The sequence below is a fragment of the Macrotis lagotis genome, chromosome 1, assembly GCF_037893015.1.
Source record: "Macrotis lagotis isolate mMagLag1 chromosome 1, bilby.v1.9.chrom.fasta, whole genome shotgun sequence".
Taxonomy (NCBI): Eukaryota; Metazoa; Chordata; class Mammalia; order Peramelemorphia; family Peramelidae; genus Macrotis; species Macrotis lagotis.
This window is the reverse complement of record NC_133658.1, coordinates 652,216,063-652,236,159: the sequence shown is the minus strand read 5'-3', so window position 1 is coordinate 652,236,159 and position 20,097 is coordinate 652,216,063. Positions and strand designations below refer to the sequence as shown.

Sequence of the window (20,097 nt, the reverse complement as noted above, 5' to 3'; positions counted from 1 at the left end):
TTATGTATTTTATTTTATTCAATTAAGAATTATTGAGAAAAAGTCTGTATGTTTTAAATCAGATTGAAAAAGAGGTTTGCAACACACAAAAAAAGGTTAAAAACCCCTAGTCTAAGCCTGAACTAATATAAGATTTGTATATTATTACTCACTTGCCCTCCCTCCCCCACCTCCCCTTAGCTCTTATGTTATCAGGATGACCCATGGAACAAATCAGTAAAGAGACTCAGTCTCAAAAAGTTCAGGGTCAAATAATTTGCAGAAGATTACATCTAGAATCCACTTGTGCAGAGACTGAACTTGTGACCTGGGAGCTGTCAAACCTATCTAGCTTGCTTGATCTCCCATCTCTGGGGTCAGATGGAATAATAATAAAATAAATTAATTTCAGAACTTTGGCAGTGCTCCTTTAATTGAAAGAGCGCTTTACTATCATTATAAATGGGAGTTCCAGACTTCAACTTAATACAAATCAGCAGCAGTTTTCAGCTACATTAGATTTCCACACTAAACAGAAACAGCTGAGAGGGCACAGTAGGTAGTGTTGGCTACAACAGTTAAACTCAGTGACTTTCCATTGCAATTGTATTAACTATCTATCATAAGAAATTCAATTGGTTATCTCAGAGACTGATACTCAGAGTTCATTATTTGTTACTGTTTGATGGCTTTTCTGCAATGCCATTTGCTTCCATGGGGCAGTTTCCTTCAGATACTTTAAGTTTTTAGAAAAGCGTTTGCTTAGAGAGCGACAGAAAAGAACTGGTCAAAACTCCACGAAATAGAACCAACACCCAGCATAGAAGTCACATTTTTAAATGAAAGAATATTTTAATTCCTATAAAAATAGACATAAAAAATCAGTGGTTCCTATTATGTAAAGCCTACAAGGGTAAAATTCACATTTGTTAACCTAGAATTCAAGGCCATCTGCAAATGGCTTTTTTCCCCTAGTTTTTATTTTCTAGTTTTATCTATCACATTCTTTGCCATTTACCATAGATAGCATCTCACACTTAGATAAGTCTTTGTCCCTCCAACATAGTCTGTACTTCTTGCTCATATTCTTTCCTTTGCCTAAAATAACTTCCTTTGGTTTCTTTGATTTTTAAAACTCTATCCATCTGGGGCGGCTAGGTGGCAAAATGGATAGAGCACTGGCCCTGGAGTCAGGAGTACCTGAGTTCAAATCCAGTCTCAGACACTTAATAATTGCCTAGCTGTGTGGCCTTGGGCAAGCCACTTAACCCCATTGCCTTGCAAAAACTAAAAAAAAAAAAAATTCTATCCATCTATTAAAGGTCAACTCAAATGCACCCTCCGTGAACTTTCATAGTATATCTCTTTTACAGTCAATTCAATATATATTTTCATTGTAGTTATTTGTGTTTTCTTCTTATCCCCCTACTAGATTGTAATCTCTACAAAAGTATGGACTATGTCATGTACACACTCATATGTGTATAGCTGTTTTATACATATAAGTACATTTATATACATGTGAATATGTATGCATCTCTATATGCACATAAACATCCTATCCTTGTGTCTAACAGAGACCTCCCAACTCCTCAGCAGGAAATTATTGAATTTTTTGAATTTTTAAAAAGTAAAACAAATACCAAGGAGGCAGTAATAATATATAGGGGAAGTATACTTGGAACTAGATGTCTCAGCAGTGAAATTTAGGAAAAACTCAGGCAATCATTTGAGCTATACTTATAAAACTCTATAGAAGGCTCTTGGTTAAGATATTCATCATCAGTACCTTAATCCAGCTACATGAGATAATTCTGCTTCCCTTCCAGATATAGCCTATAAGTCTTTAAAAAGTTGGAAGGTATCTCTCCTCTGTGCTTCTCCACTTTAAGGGTCATTATGATTTCTTCTATTGTGTCTCCCATAATTTTGACATAATATTGAATATCACTAGATATTTATTTAATACTTTGACATGACTAAAAAGATTTGTTCCTATTCATAAAGTTGCTTAGATCTACATTTTTGGTGGATTTTAGTGTGCTTAGAGAATTAACAAATAATAACAGAAATCCAAGAGAGTATTAGAAAGAAGTTTATGTTCTTTCCCACTTTCAGAAAGCTAAAAAAATCTGCTATCTAGCACTCTTTTGAATGACATCTTACTATTTTAAAGAATTTTGTTCCACATGAGATAGATGAATCTATAACCACTATAGGTTCTCATCTGTTTTTCCTATGATAAAATTCAGTGGAAAAAAACACAAGATAAGAAGTCAGGAGACCTGGTGTATTATCCCAGCTTTTCCACTAACTTTTGTGTAACGTGAAACTATCCTTTTTTGCCTCTTCATGCCTCTTTCCTTATCTTTATAGAGATAGTATTGGCATGTAATGCTGTAGTAAGTACAAGTGATGGCAATGGATGGATGATCTCTAAATCTCCTCCCATTCTGAGTCCAGGAAATCTTTAAAAAAAATTTAACACTAGGCCGGCTAGGTGGCGTAGTGGATAAAGCACCAGCCTTGGAGTCAGGAGTACCTGGGTTCAAATCTGGTCTCAGACACTTAATAATTACCTAGCTGTGTGGCCTTGGGCAAGCCACTTAACTCCATTTGCCTTGCAAAAAAACCTAAAAAAAACAAAAAAAAATTTAACACTGATATAGTAAGACCAAATAAATGAACTATTTTGTAGTAATAACATAATGTGAATGACAACACAATTGATCTGTCTTTTATTAATTACAAATTCACAATTTATGTGCTAACATGGTTCTTGGCTAAACTCTTGAATTCCCCTCTGTTGAATTGGTCCTTATCTTTTAAGTGCATTAATATAAAAAATCTTACAATCAATTCCAAGCAGAGATACCTTTCCATGAGCTTAAATTTGCCCATAAACTAGTTACTTATTTTTTAAGTGGAATTAGTGTTTAAAACATCTAGTTGGGGTGGCTAGGTGGCACAGTAGATAAAGCACTGGCCCTGGAGTCAGGAGTACCTGGGTTCAAATGCAGCCTCAGGCACTTAATAATTACCTGGCTGTGTGGCCTTGGGCAAGCCACTCAACCCCATTTGCCTTGCAAAAAAAAAAAAAAAAAAACCTTTAAAAAAACCCATCTAGTCATTTTCACTTTTAGCATGTCGTGAGATCCCCACCTCCACTACCCAAAGGCAAACAATAGTTGTAGCACTTCATGAGGAGAGTTGATGACATGTTCTTTTTTTTTACTTCATTTAAAAAACACACACAATTAAGAGTTTCCTGCATATGCTCTTTCATGAACCCCTAACAAGTTAGGGGCAAATAGGGGTGGGGAGGGAGATGAACATATACACAGTGGGTCTGCTGAACAACCTCTATTGTTCTAGTTACAAAAATTTTCCATTTATGATCATCTTTAGTAGCTCAATCTAAATCAAGATACTTGAAATAAATATTTCTATTCTGGTCATAATATATGCTAAGGATGAGAATAGTAAGGTTTAGTAAAGCTCCCCCCACCCCAGAATGTACATTTTTGTTTCTTTGATGGAAACATTGAACCTTTAAATCATCATGTACCTATAAGGTAGAAACAATTCTGCTAGATAATACAGGTTTTACTTCTTTGAATATCAAGTGCTTTTTTATAACAATGGCTCCCTCCTCATGAGGATCAGTTTATACACTGTGATACACCAGGGACAACAATTGAATTTAACATACTCCCAATTGAGTCGGAGTTTTTTTCAGTCCAAGCAATTAGCAATGAATTAGCCCAATATTAAAGTGACAAGTAATAAAGCTCCTTCTTGGAGAAGTCACTAGAATGAGAGGAATATGAGGAAGGAGGAGGAGGAAGGGGAGGAAAGAAGAGAGAAGAAAGAGGGGGAGAATGAGGAGGAAAGGATCACCACCAAGGAAAAAGGAGAGAAAAATGCATTTAGTGACTACTCCCTACCAAGTCTTTCTGAAAAATTCTGGTTAATCACCGATCAGCATGTGTGAGGCATTATAGTATCATACAAGGTGCTGTATCACTTTGGACTCTATGGAGTAGACTCAAAAGCTCTGTGAGCTTTAATACCTTAAAATAGCAAGGTAATCTCAGCACACCACTGAGAAAGCTCAATTCATTTTACATTCATTAGTCAATCCATCCTGAAAACATTCCAGTCCTGCATCTAGTAAAAAAACAGAACAAGGAAAAATTGAAGCTTGTTCAAAAGTAGACATAGAAACATATCAAGAGCCTACTAACTTCTAATTCAGCCCAGCAGACAAGACATCTAGAAAAACATTCCTCAGTTGATACCTAAATGAAATTTTAACAAATATATAAAAGCATCCTAAAAGTATCTTTTTAAAAAGCAATTTGTAAAAGTAATATTTTTGCTAACTTATTTTTTATGGTACTTTCCAGATTTCAATGTGACTTCCTAATATTTCATTTGATTCTCACAATGGCAGCACAAATATCATATCCATTTACAAATGAGAAAACTGAGGCTCAGAGAGGTAAGTGACTTGTCTGAAGGTCACGACCAATAGATGATGCCTTGGATCTGTTAGTGGAAATACTCAAAAGAAGGGCTCCTATGTACTTCTCCCACCCAGTCTAGGAATCCCTGTTGTTCTGTGTTGGGGGTGGGGGTTATTCCTCAAGACACCCATAGAAAAACAAAGGTAAGCTTGAATTCTCTCCCAGTACACATGATAAAATTTTAACGCTGTTGGCATGGAAAAAAAAAAAAGGTCAGTGGACATATCCAGAAATTCTTTTTTATTAAGGTTCTCTCATTTTCTATTATCATCTTTCTCCATTTTCTTGCTCTCTCCCAACTTCTCATTCCCACTTTTTTCCCTTAGCCTCAGCCTGCTCCTTACTCTTCAACTTTATTTAAATAAAATATTACTAGTCTTTGCACTCTAGATAATACTCTAAATCCTTCCAGAAAAAGGAAGTATTATTTCAGAATACCATGGCCTAATAGTCAAAATATTTCAATTCTTGCTGTTTTCCCAAAAGGGATACAAAAAAATACAGAAAGCCAAGAGAGCAATGATGGATGACAAACAGAACAGGAATAAGTGTGTAGCCAGGGAGTCTACCATCTTCACAAATCATACAGAGTAACTAACAACAGCAGATAAAGAGAAAATATTGAATATTTACTTCCTCTTGTCTTTCAGTTACTTCAGTCATGTCTGACTTTTCATGACCCCATTTGAAGTTTTCTTGGCAAAGATACTGGAGAGGTTTGCTATTTCCTTCTCCAGTTTATTGTAGATGAAGAAACTGTGACAAACGGGGTTAAATGACTTGCCTAGGGTCACACAACTAATCAACATTTGAGGCTGCATTTGAATTCAAGAAAATGAATCTTGACTCCAGTCCAGCCCTTAACCAACTGCACCACCTAGTTGCCCCTACTGTATATTTATATACACACATGTAATTTTCAATCAAAATAACAAGCAATCACCAGAAGAAGAATGACAACAAAATGTACTAATGAGGGGAAAAAAAGATGCTTGGGTTAGTGTTGGTACTAGATTGGATTGCTAGACATTTGGTCCATGAATTCTGCCTTTGTGCCTAACTCAGAAACCCTGATTCACAGAATGTTAATACAGGAATGGACCATAGAGAGCATCTAATCTATTTTAATCATATTTTAATAGTGGAAAAAAAATGAGTTTAAGCATTAAGCTAAATGGAGCTGGATCTCTTAACTTTAAGCCCTTGTTTTCCATCACACTAGCATCCTTTTTTTGGCTGACCTTGAACAAAATATCTTCGACTCCATTTTATCATTTTTATTAATTATGTTAGTCCAAATATAGGTTATTCATGGTTATAGACCAAATACTAATAATTTTGCTGACTTTACAAATGGAGATGTAAAATGATTACACAAAATAACTGTACGAAAGTAAAAAAGGTTGTATGTTACAGTAGGACTTGAAATAACAATGCCCAAGTTCAAATACCAACTATGCTAATTCCTACTGTGTGACACTGGGCAAGTCACAACTTCTCTGATCTTTATTTTCCTCATCTACAAAATTAAGACAACAGCATTTTTATTGATGACCAAATAATAGGGAGCTTATACAAGTATAAGCCTTTATTCCATATTTCTCTCCATTCAAATGAAGATCTTTTATTCATTTATATCATTACTGATTTTTTGCAAGTGCTTGTATTTCCCCAACTCAATTGAAATTGCATTTTCCCAAGTTACCAATGATCTCCTAATTGCCAAAGCTGATGCCCTTTTCTTAATTCTCTTCCTTCTCAAACTATTTTGAATGCTGATTACCTTTGTCTCTTAGAGACTCTCTTCTTTTTCATCTTTAAGCCCTCCACAATCTGATCTCAATCTATCTTTCCAGTCAAATTGGACAGTGCTTATTAACTTCTTCCACTTTGTGACCAGCCAAACAAGACTTATTTCTGTTCATCCTCAATTTTCATCTCTATACCTTTGTCTTAGTTATCCCCATTACTAAAAGTCACTCCTGCATTCACTCCACTTCCAAGTAGCATTTTATTCCAATTCTCTCCCTCCCCAACTATGTTGTATTTAATTACTTTGTATTTTATTTGAATTTATTCATTTTGAGCCTTTCATATATATACTTATATATAAACTTGTTCTCACATTTGAATATGTACCTTTTTTCCTTTATGTATTTGAATCTCCAATGTTTAACATAGTTCCTGAAATATAATTTTTCTCCATTTCCATTATAATTTTTCAACAAAAAGCACAATTATAAACTACATTCAAGACTAGGATCATAGATGTAGAGGAAAAAGAACCTTGGAAATCATTGAGTTCAACTCCTTCATTTTAAAGAGAGACTGAGTAACTTGTCCAGGATCACAAAATTGATAAGTATATCAGATAATATATGATCCCAGGTCTTTCTAACTCCACAACCAGTACTCTGTCTACTAAACCAAATCTCCTTTTTGAGGCAATCATCAATACAGTTTTTAAGGAGTATGCTGCAATATGCTACAAATTGAGGCCTGGTATAGGAATTATTTCCTTTGACAATAATGTATAGCATCATGAAGTTATTTTTAAAAATATATCACTTGCAGAAGGTCAAATTTTTAGGAAACCAAAGTTCTCTTTGGTTCCATCCTATAGGAATACTTATGGAAGCTGTAATATGAAGTCATCTGGTAAAAAAAAAAAACCAGTGCATTTCATGTGGTAGGTAAATTACCAACAGAGTTTGGATTTTTTGGGGGGGGGGGGGTTATATAAGATAACCAAAAAAACCCCCAAAGGGTAAGTAATTTACAATTCACAAAATTCTTTTATATCAAGGGTCTCTCTTGAGCCATAAACAATCCTGTATTTCTATTTGATAGTTGAAGTTAAATGACTTGTCCAAGGACATATAGGTTAGTAAATAGCAGAGTTGGAATTAAAAGTCAGCATTCTCATACTACCATTTCTACAATACCATACTACCTAACTCATCTTGGTTATCTTGCTTAACAATAATAAAACTGATTTATCTTATGAAATGCTATCCTGATTTATATAAAAGATCACAGTACATAATGTTCATTGATCATCAGTAATTTCCTATGAAACTTGTTCTAAATAAATGTAATTATCTGCACAGTACAAAATAGTTTTCAGTATAAAATATATTTTGACTTCTAAAAAGCATAATACCAAACTTTCAAATAGAACTTTAAATTGTCACCCTGTACTTTGGCATCATCTTATATGTTCTCAGAATTGAGCACAAAAAAGCTGTTTCTTTGCTTTGAGATAGAAATTTTAATGTTATCCTTGCTTTTAGAGTGAAAAATCTGGGAACCCTAAGAAGGTGGCAAAGTTAAAGTTTTTCCCAAGATAAAGCACAGAGAAATAGATAGAAAGAGACAGAGTCAGAGAGACAGAAAGAGATGAAAACAGAACAAATAATAGAAGTAAAAAGAGAAGACAGAACATATAATAGATGTAAAAAAACTCCTCAAACAGAAAACTCCAATGATAAGAATAAAAGTACATAAAGGAAATAACTTGCCAGTCTTGTCTTACTGAAAAATAAATGAAGATCAATTTACTAACCCATTGTTCTTACTACTTCTGGTTTCCTGGACTCCTGACATTCCCTTAACTCAAGCCAAGATCAGACTAGGAAAAGACTTTATAAATATTGTGTAATTTTAAGCACCCTACTAATTGGAATTAATAATTTCTCAAGAGAAACTATATTACCAGGATGAACTGAAACTGCTATTTCAGAACAACAACCTCAGGGTTGTAGTAGACACAAATGGGGCGGCTGTTGGGGAAAAGTCTGGGGAAAACAAGTTAAGAGGGGAAGGGGAAATTAGCAACATATTACAGAAATATATAGCATATACAAAATATATAAAAAATCATTAATAACAATAATATTTATATAATACTTTAAAGTTTGCAAAGTACTTTACATGTTATCTGATCTTCACTATATATGAAGTAAGTGCTAATATTATCTTCATTTTATAGATAAAGGAAAACTGAAAAGTTAAGTAACTTGGCTAAGTGAGTGTCTAAGGCAGAAGTACCTTCTTAGTACCCTCTCCACTGCATCATTTATGTGCCACAGGAGAAAATACATAGTTAGTATAAAGTATGATTAATATGTGGGGAAGAGAACCAACAGCAAAGACATCTCAGTGTTCTCTTCTTAGCTCTGTCCTGGGGCATCCTCCCTCAATTCCTCAATCCACCCTCTGGAATCAGTTAAACCTTAAATTGGCAGAAGAATTGAAAAGACAAAAGTGGAAAATAGCTTCAATGACAGTGGACACTTGGAGTCTCCATGCAGCAGTTACATCTCATCACCCTCACCTCTAAAGGACACAAACCCAGTCTAATCCTTGTTGTCTGAGAACAGACTAGAAGGCTTTGGACTACGGAAGGACTGTAAAAATAGCACTGAGCTTCCTAGAGGAAAAAAAAATTCTTAACAAGTATTTTTTTTGTGCAAATTTCCTATGAAATACTGTTTAACTTCCCAACAAATTTGTTGGGTTTCTTTTATTCTCATTTGTTAATATCAGTTATAAGTGATAAGTGATAGAAACTTTTCTCCAAAGAATGCATTAGTTAACTCTCAAAAGTTTTGATGTGCTTTCATTGTTACCATTATTTTTTATATAGATATTTAGAGATTTTATCATTTGCTGATACAAGCTCAGTATTTAATCCAAATGAACAGTAGAAATTAAAAAGCATTTGAAGAACATAGTCACCACATTGGAAAGAAAAATGCATCCGGTTCCTCTGAGGAAAATGAAACTATCACAACAAATTTTGCAAGACTCCTCAAAATAATAATAGATCATCTTTAAAAACTTCCTGAATGGTCCAGAAGAACAAAAGAATCAAGGGAAATTTTCCAAAAAAAAAAAAAAAAGAGAGAGAAAAGTTAAGAATTCTTAAAGAAGAAATCAAGAAACCTTACAAGACACTACGGGGGGAGGGGGGGTGGCGGAAATTCTACAGATACATTCTATTAACAATTGATTTTCTCCAAAACAAAGAAGCAGAATTAAAACACAAAAATATAGAAACAGAAGAAAAAATAATGAAGCAAAATGGAAAAATACTGAAAGACCCACCTGTGAAGGAAGGGTAGGGTATCTGTAAGGCAGAGTGAAAATACAGTAAAACAAGGAATTATAAATTCAAAGCATAATATCAAAAGGAATGAGGAAAGAGGTAAAAAGGCAGAGTAGGTCACATCCACTATGTCCAGAGTAGGCAACCAGACAAGGGTTTAGAATACTTTTCTTTACATCCCAATGAGAACCTCCATCAATAATTACCACTCTGAGAAATTCTACAGAATCTTTGAAGGAAAAGAAAAAGGGGAGGGAACAGAAGGAAAATATCACTCCTTCAATAAGATTATTACAAATGAATGTCACTAAAAAACAAGAATGTCTGAGGGTGGAAGAGAAAGAACTAACTGGACTAAGTAAGGGAAGGACAAAGAAAGCAAAGGGCTTGGGGAGAATAATACTAAGAGGAAAATGAGATAGACAAGAGCTAAAGAGGTGGGAGAACTTTGAGGAAATGTTAGTGCTAGCAAAACAAAGGAGTAGCTAAAATTGTTTAGTTTTTATGTGCTCAATAGAAGAAAACACAAATAAGTATCATAGCTATAAATTTGAATGAATTAAATCCTCCTAGAAAAAAAAAGAGAAATGGATAAGAGAGTGAAATCCAACAATTTTCTGTAAAGAAAAAACACTTAAAACAGACACATAGAGAAAAATAACGAAAGAAAAGAATAAAATCTATCAAGCTTTAAGTGATCCTAAAAAAACAGGGACTTACAATCATGATCTCCAATGAGGCAGTAAATAAAAACTGACAGTGAAACTACATTATGCTTAATTGCATCAGAGATTATTTTTCAAAAATTAACAATATTAAATGTATATGCATCAAATACCATAGTGTTATGTTCTTAAAAGAAAAGCCAGGCAGAAAGAAAGAAAGAAAAAGAGAGAGAGAGAGAGAGAGAGAGAGAGAGAGAGAGAGAGAGAAAGAAAGAGAAAGAAAGAGAGAGAGAAAATAAAAAACTTGATAATGCAATTATGACTTATATTTTAAAATTCTTCTCTTAGAACTGGAAAAATTCATCAAAATGGTAAAGAAAAAGGAAAATATGTAGATGAATGAATCATTGGATAAGCTCAATTTAATTACAGTATGGAAATATAAAGAATATAAGCATTTCTTAGCATCCATAGAATTCTTACAAAAACTAATCATTTGCTATGTTATAAAGGAATCATACATATAGAAGACAGATAATAATAAATGTATACTTTATAGATCAAATCATAATAAAACTTGCAACATATAAAGGAAATATGAGGAAAATACGAGCTAAATAATGACATTACAAATAATGATTAACTCAAAATGCAAATGATCAAATCTCTAAATATCTATATAAAAAATAATGGTAACAATGAAAGCACATCAAAACTTTTGAGAGTTAACTAATGCATTCTTTGGAGAAAAGTTTCTATCACTTATCACTTATAACTGATATTAACAAATGAGAATAAAAGAAGCCCAACAAATTTGTTGGGAAGTTAAACAGAACAGAAAAAAAATTATGAATCCTAAAATGAAATTCAAAAAGTCCAAAAATGATCTTAAAATTAGAGAAAATTTTTATAATGAAAATAATATGAAATTTTAAAACCCTTAGGGTTCTTTTAACAAAACTAATCAATAACTAGCTAATTTAATCAAGAAAAAGGAAAATAAAAGAAATGAAACAAAAAATAAACAAGGTGAATTTATAACCTATAGAAGGAATCAAAAAGAATTATCAGAAAATGACATGAACAGTTCTTTAAAAAAATTCAAACTATAAATGAGTATATGAAAACAAGCTGTAAATCACTAATATAAAAAATTCAAATTAAACTAGCTTTGAAGTTTCACTTCACAACATGAAAATTGACCAAAATGATGAAAGATAGGAAACACTAGTGTTAAAAAATCTGTTTGTAAACCCAGTGTAAACCATTGGCAGAGCTGTGAAGTAGTTTCAACACATTACCAAATGTAAATTGGTTCAGCATTAGAAAAACAATTAGCAAAATTAATTTTTAAAATAATAAAGGTATTAAAAATGCATTATCATTCCCTTAGATGCAAAACAATACAAATACAATGCTGACATATTAAAAAAGAGTGAGCAAAGAGAAAAAAATCATGGAAAAGACCATATTTATTATGATTAAAAAGGATATACTTTAAAACGTTGGTAATATTGTTTGTAATGGGAGGAAAATTTGAAATTTTCCCAGTTATGAATGGGACCAAGGAAATCCCTCTCTTCACTAATTATTTCACATGATTCTAGAAATGCTAACTATAGCAATAAAAATTAATAGAACAAAATCAAAAGTTATAACCATCAACAAAGAAGAGTCAAAATTCTCTCTCCTTTCCTAGAGATAGTAGAGAGCCACCAGAGTGTATAAAGCAAGAAAGATATATGGTCAGATCTGTGCTTTGGAATTATTATTTTGGCAACTGTATGGAGAAAAGAGAAAAGAATCAGGAAACTATGGCATATGGGTCCAAATTTGGTCTGACACCAATTTCAAATTTAGAATTATGAAAATTTCTCATAAGCTGTCTACAGAAATACATTCAAAACATAATTCACTATGACCAAGTTAGATTCAAGCTAAAATTGGTTTTTACATTATTAAGTGGTTTGCCGATCCCTAGAGACAGGGAGATCAATTAGGCAACTATTGTAATAGTCCAGGGGAGAGTGATGAAGGCCATTAAGCAGAAAGAAGGGAATGAACATGAGAGGTATTACTGAGGGAGAGCTGACAAGCCTTACAACTGTTCAGAATGTGGAATATGGGACAGTAAGGAGTAGGGTGAAGGCATGGTTGTGAACTTTTGTGAATAGAGGGATGATTATATGTACTTCATAGAAATAGTAAAGTTCACAAGATGTGGGGGGGTGGGGGAAGATAATGAATGTCATTACCAGAGAGGGTTCTTCTGGAAAAATGTGAAAAATGAGACAAAAGTAGTCAATAAAACATTTTAAAGGAGATTAAATTTCACAGAAATATGAAGTGACTTGGCCTAGGACACCTACCAAAAAATGAAAGCAACAAATAAAAAAATTAGAAAGTCTAAATTCTTGGCTACTTATTCTAATTACCAGAAAATTTTTCCTTCAAAATGTGGACATTTGGGGAGGCTAGGTGGCGCAGTGGAGTCAGTAGTACCTGAGTTCAAATTTGACCTCAGACACTTAATTACCTAGCTGTGTGGCCTTGGGCAAGCCACTTAACCCCATTGCCTAGCAAAAACAAAACAAAACAAAACAAAAACCCCCAAACAAATGAAGATATTCAGGAAATGCTTCTTAGTTAATCTTTGTGAAGGAGAGAATTAGAATTAGTTCACTGAAAAAGCTTCATATGTCTCCAGATATTACCTGAATTTCTATGGTAGAATGACAAATTTCAAACCTTGAATAAATCAAGGTCAGGGTGAGGGAGGTGGGGGGGGCATTTTTTTTGCTTGAAAGCATTGATGCAGATTGTTGTTGTTTATTATTGGAGGGAGTAAAGCAAAACTAAACGGGATCTGATCCTATGACTTTATTAGTGTAAAGAACTCCTAAGTTAGGCAGCTGCTTCTTACCAATGCAGATTTACAACTGCTCTGAAACTGGAGTCTTAGAAAATTGGGGTCCTGAGAAATTAAAAGTTGACTTATCCAATGTCAACTTGCATGTGTGAGGCATAGCTTTAACCCATATTTTTCCTAACTCAGAGGCTTGCTATCTATCAATACAGAATTTAATAAATATTCATCTTAGTATGGTCTTTTTTGTGAGTCAGGAACACTACCAACCTCCCCAAATGTGATTAAAGCACCTGAACATCTGAACTACTGAATTCATTCATTCATTTAAAGTAGCCAGTGTTCATTTGCTTGTGTGCACTGACCTGGGGTGGGATTTCAAAACCCTGAACCACTTTCAAACAGCAGGCTTTGAACACAGAACTGGAGATGAGTCAAAGAGGGGACAAATCTGTCTCCTAGTAACCTGGAACCTAGATTTGCAAACTTCCTTTTCTAGTTATTCATGTATGCATTAGTAATTTGCCTTTTTTTTGTGACAATTAACAAAGGAAGCTCTAGAACATGCTGATGATGCCAATAAGTTTGCTTCAAGATGGTAATGTAAATGCAAAATGATTTTCAGGATTTGAAATAAGATTCCCATCCTAGGGGGGTGGGTCTGATTCCAAAATGTTACCAAATCACATAGACAAAAGGGAAAAATGCAATCACTCCAATTATTTAGTGTTATACAGGAAACTGAATATACTTAACAAGTTCACGTATGGCCATGTTTTTATTTATTTCCTTTAGATGAATCACTAAACCTAATACTGTTTTTTAATAGATGTAACCCCCCCATCCTCACAAATTGCTATCTTTTGGATACTTAAATCCTTTTATAAAATTAATAGCAACTCTTTGAAACTAATTATTGTTTGAATTGATCCTTGGATTTTATCAGTGTAGAAATCTACTAATGAAGCATAGCCTCTAGCAAAGCAGATTAGTATGCAATCTTCCACTTTAAAGGGTTGGGGGTGGGAGGCACTTAGACTTTTAGGTGACTTGCCCAGGGCCACACAGTCAATAAGTATCCAGGGCAGGTTTTTCTAACTCCAAGACCAGCTCTTAATCTACTGCGCCACATTATCTTTCTACACTAATTATAAGAAATTTAAACATGCTTTTAAATCCTTGAACAACTCAATTTTGTCAGCAAACTCAATATGCTAGTGACTGTCACTGATGGCATCCATTCTCTCCTTATTTAATATATAGAATAGAACTTTAAGTGAAATCCTAGTTCTAAAAATGTAGCATCTATAAGCTCAAGATGAATATGTTTACAAAATTACTCACAGAAAAAAATACTCTGGTAGAAACCTAATAAAGGAATAAGGTACAACAGGCATAGGCACAATTTGACTAGTGCCCCAAATCAAATCTCTTCAGTGACCCATTCATACTATAAACAATACCCTTTGCTTTCTACCACATTAAGAGAGGATGTGGTCAAAATAGGGACTAGCAACCAACACCTCTTGGTTTTTCAATCTCCAGTCCTGACTTCAGGCAAGGTTTAATGTTTCTGCTCTAGATTTCACAATTAGAGGTAGAGTTGCTAATAAAGAATACTTTAACCCAATTGTTTGGGTTTTTTTTCTTTTGGTCACATGTCAAGGGTATTCATTCACTTCTGGGGCCTCAGGTTGTAATAACATCAGAAAACACAATTATAGAACTACAGCACCATAACACTAAGAGCCACAAGTAATAATTAGGACCCCAAATTGTTGTGATGGAAAAAAACATCAAGCATTGGAGGAACACCCAAGAACTATCTTATCACTTCAAGGAGGTGGTATATAAAGAGATAGGGAGGAGCCCTCATGGTCCACCTTTTAGAGTCAGACATTCAAGATACATGGCAAAGGTCTTGCAGAGAATAGTCCTCCCCAGATCACATGTGCTGGGCCAACTGCATTCAACAGTCTCAAGAGTTCTGCTATATTTACTTGCCAGCTGGTTCCACTTATTTTTCTTCATTTTTCATATTATGATTGCAATAAATAATTAATCCACAGCTTTGTAACTTGCTGACAAATATAAATGTAGCAGTGTCACTCAGAGACAGTGTAAAAAAGAGGTTATGTGAAAAAGGCTGTTTTTTTCTTTTTAAGCAGGCTAAATTATCAAGGTCATTTTAGTTAAAAATAAAAAATTAAAACCTTATCTGTAATCATTATGGGGGCAAGTTCTAAGTGCTAAATAGAACCTTTAATCAATTAATCACTACTTAGGTTTACATTGTTCTTTACAATTTATACAGTATTTGATCAAAACCTCAGGAGCCAGAGAGTCGAAATGTTATTATCTTCATTTTGCAGATGAGACTCAAAGAATTTACATAACTTAGTCACAGGTATACATGAGTTGAAAATAAAACTAAATAAATAAATTACCAAACACAAATCAATTCCTGATGATTTTCTTTGTCATTATAAAATGCTTTTAGTCCTACTTTCAAAGGAGTCTATAATTTCTGGTGTGCCAACAAAAACATAGTCAAACCCACAGATCCATTGTTTATCTATTGATACCATTTATTTCATACAAGCAAACTTAAAAAAAAAAAACCCAGACATTTTGGAAGTACATGGTAACGAGAACTGAAGAACAATAAATAAGATAGATGAACAGAAGTAGTTCAGGAATCTCTCAAATCTATAACATGCTATATATTCTTGTTCTTGCTTCAAGCTTCTCTGAATGTCTGAATTTAAGAGTATTTAAGGGTATCTAGAATGAGGTACCTTTCAGTTATTTCCTACCCATTTCAATCTGGATTTTAACTGTGCCTAGACTTGCTATCCTCAAAGTATCAATGATCCCTTGATTATCAAGATCCTCCAAAAGACTTATTTAGAATTCTAGGGTAAGATGTTCTGGTAGTTAAATGAGGTAGGTCTCTGTCTAGTTAAGAAAAGGAAAATAATGAATTGGCATGTGGATGTTATGCCTTATAGCTACCTTGGCATTTGCCCAGGTTTTTTTTTTGGAGATCACTGTGAAAAAAAAAATGAATCATAGTCATACCTAGTAGGAAATAACATTGGATTAGAATCAATAGTCCTGACTGCTAGTTCTAGTCTTGCCAATGACTAGCTTCATAAAATGAACAAGTTACTTCAAATTGCTAGATCTCAGTTTTCCAATACGTTAAATGGTTAGGTTAAATCAGGGGGTTTTAATCTTTTATTGTATCACAGACCCCAACCTCTTTAACCTAATTTCTCAGAATAATTTGTTAAATTTTTAAAACTTCTTAATTTCTTAAATACTTCTTAAATAAAACAGGATCTCAAAAGAAACAAATTGGCTTGAAATACTATTATCAAAATATTAAAAAAAAATCACAGGTTAAGGAACTCTTGAATCAGATGATTTCTAAAGTTTCCTCCAGATTGGATGCCTATGATTCTAAGAGGGAGAACTATTTCTCTTAAATTTTCTTTCGGGAATTCAAAAATCATTGCTTGAAAGTACCAAAAATAATAACACTCAGCTTGCCTAAGATGGTGTTCATCAGACCCATTTTGTTCTGGGCTCTTTATCAGGGTAAAAGTAGTCACCCCTGAGAAAAGAGAAAAGTAAATCCTGAGAAAAAAGACAAAATGTAAGAACTATAACTGAGTATTAAAAATCTAGATATCAGATGACTTAAGCAGAACATAACAAGTTAGGTAAAGGTTTCCCTAATAGCTGCTTCCTTCCCCTGTCTTAGAACATTCCTTGAGAACATTTCTAAATTAATGAAAATCTTCTGTTAGGATTAAAACCACTATTTGTTATGTATAAATATGATGTCTTCATGTGAAATTGGCATTGTGATATCATAGATAAAAATGATTCTAGTTTGGCAGTGGTATAATAAAAAGATTACAGGATTCAGTATAGAGGGATTTGGGTTTGAATCCTGACTACATTATTCATCAGTTGAGTGAATGAGTATCAATTAGTTTATCTGCAGAAGAGGGTGGACCAGTTGATCTCTGAGGTCTCTTCCAACTCTAAATATTCATATCACTATTTCTGTACAGATGTACAAACAGGTGGGCAATTCTTAGAACTCAGGACATCTGCCTTTGAAATGAGCATTAGTGTACCTACACTCATTCTGCCAGACAGCCAGCAAGGCAGGAAGAAAACTGGAACCAGATTCTCTTAGGAGTGTTTACAACTGCTACCAACATAAAATCTCATTGATGAAAGTTACTGCTCTGACCTGTACAGGCTCAGGTGTGAGCTGGACAACATGCTGCATACGCTCACTGTGATGATGTCTGGACTCCTCCTCATAGATCACATCTCTCTCATGTTGGGGAAGGTTCAGGAAGCGGCGGATGGTGCACAGGTTTTCCCATAGTGTGCGATTTTCTGGACTTGGGTTTTCCTTCCAGCGGAGTAGCTCACACAGCCAACCCTAGAAAGAAAAGGTCACAAAAATTAACTTCCAAAAGGGAGATGAATCATGGATGTTCTTGATCTCAAATGAAATGTAGGCTCTACTCAAGTATTTCTAAGTTCTTCCCCTTTACCTAGTCAGATCATTCATCTTATATACCCTGAACTATCAGAAAACCTGAAATCACAGTTTCTTATTTATTTATACATTTTGGGTCAGTGTCTTAATTATTTTCCTACTTATCCTCTAGAACTTAGGAAACCTTAAGTTTAAAATAATTGGAAAAAAAGGAAAAAAGATTAGATTGACCCCAAAATAATAATTAAAAAAAAAAACAAACTTCAAAAGACACTCTTGGTGAACTACAGTTCAAAAATACATCAAAATTATCTGGTTGACCTTTCAACCATGAGAAAGGGGTAAAAAAAAAACAAATCCATGTTTCAAAAGGGCAAGTTCTGAAGAACAGAAGCAATCAAATATAAAGATTATGAAAGGGAATGTAGTCTTCTTGTAATTGCTAAGAACACTAAAAAATGGGGGGATGGCACTCAAAAATGGACAAAAATATCAAACTTTTTTCTCAGTAATTATCTTTTTTTTTGATGACCATATTTCAGTTGTCAGTGACCTCAGAGTCAAGTGGTACCTTTCCTCTAAGGATCACACCCATACAAGAAAGGACAAGGTTTCCTTTACTGCTTTGGTTGGGATGTTCTCTTTCTATTGCAACTGCATGAGGAAGGAAGAGAGTGTAATGCAAATAATGATGGATTATATGAAAATAATAGAGAGGATGCTGTCAACATCGCTTACTGACTCATGTCAAAATATTTTACCTAGTAGCTTTCTAGCCCATCATTTCCAAGCTATAACTCTAATTTTTTTTTTCAATCAAGAAGTGCCCTTGTTGTTCTTGCTTTTCCAAAATAATAAAGCTTAAAAAACAATTACCTTTGGTATTCATGAAGTTACATTAACTTTTTTAAGTAAAAAAAAAGGAAGAAAAGAAAAAAACCCTCCCATAACTCACAAGCCAATGAAAGCTCATGACATGCATTATAAAAACCCCATATAATATCATAAGCCGTTGTTTGTCTAACTCTCCACTGTCTTCTGCCTTTACCCAAAAAAAAGGCAAGATTTGATTATCTCCGCTGCATCAGCCAAGACAGCAACACCAGCTGTTCTCATTGTGCAGCCTCTTCCTCATGGCCTACATGTTAATAACCTGATCATTCCATTTTCTCCTTCAACTGCCGGCTGCAGCACAGCAAAGAGACAAAAACCCAGGCCCATCTGCAGCAGCTGTAGGCACTGAACTGTGAAGCCACTGGGGATTTATAAACTAATCTGTAACACAACACTGCCTTGTTTTTACAAGTGAGAGGCCACATTTGCGCAGACCTGATCTTTTCTTGCAGTAGACTGGGAGCTGAGGGTGGTGAGAGGGTGAGGGAGAATGAAAAGGAGATAGCTGATCATCCGCCTGGAATTTTTCATCCCCAAGTATTTTCGTAGTTATTTTGGCTACCTCCAAAGTCAGGTGATGGCTGGCTTTTGAGAAACATTATATGTTTCCTAGAATGTACATATATCTATCCTTGCATATGTGTATCTATATACTAATTTGTACATTTTTTGTGTGCATCTATGCGTACTTCAATAAAAATCAATAAAAATTTAGAACTCTACAACTTTTGTCCCTTCCAAAAAAAAAAAAATCTCCTAGTCCCAAAGTGTTTTCTCAAGGGCCCTTTTTTGTACAAAGGAAGGAACTTCTGAAATGAAAAATTAAACCATCTGTGGAAAAAAATAAGCTCCTATTTCTCTATCTTTTCACAGATCTGAATAAGTCTCCAACCGAACTCTTTCAAATGTTTCAAACAGGTATGTTTAACATCTCCCAGGGGATGCGAGAGCATGAAGACCAATCATTTAACAGAAAATAAAAACAAAAAACTACATCTGTTAAAAGATGAAGTTCTGAAAGACCCGGACCTTCAGGAAGATGGCACCTGCTGTTGTGATGGAGGCCTAGGCTTGAAAGGAGACAGGTGACAGCTGAGTGGTATCTCCACTCATACAACTTGGAATGTTTCACAAGAGTCATGGCAGCCTTTGATTTATACGGGCCGCTCTCATCTGCACTCATTACAATCACTTAGAACAACACTCCAGGCCTCATTACAGACTGGGCGCTCTCTGCCATTAGTCTTGAAGAGGGATAGGACTCAATTTGCCCAGCAACATGCAAGGTCCTGACCTTGAGGCTATTAGGGAGCAGATTAGACACAAGTGTGACCATGTGTGCAGACAGAAGCAAACCAAATTAATTTCTGGCACAGGGGCAGAGTCAGACAAGGCCCTGTCCTTAGGAAGCTAGAGAACTTCTTTCAATTCCCGGATGGTCCTAAGCTAATGGCATGTTTAGGAGAACCCAGTTTTGAAGGTGAAGCACATTCGTGGTATTTAGAGGGTTATTAATCTAGTTTCCC

The 20,097-nt window shown here is 34.4% G+C and overlaps 1 protein-coding gene across 1 annotated transcript in view; it reads right to left on the bottom strand.

Annotated features, from left to right (window-relative positions):
* Positions 1 to 20,097, bottom strand: part of SATB2 (SATB homeobox 2) — a 214,180-nt gene that overhangs the window by 24,249 nt on the left and 169,834 nt on the right. The window contains exon 10 of the mRNA XM_074215380.1: positions 17,420 to 17,617. Coding sequence (XP_074071481.1) covers positions 17,420 to 17,617 — 198 coding nt within the window. The remainder of the gene's footprint in view (positions 1 to 17,419; positions 17,618 to 20,097) is intronic.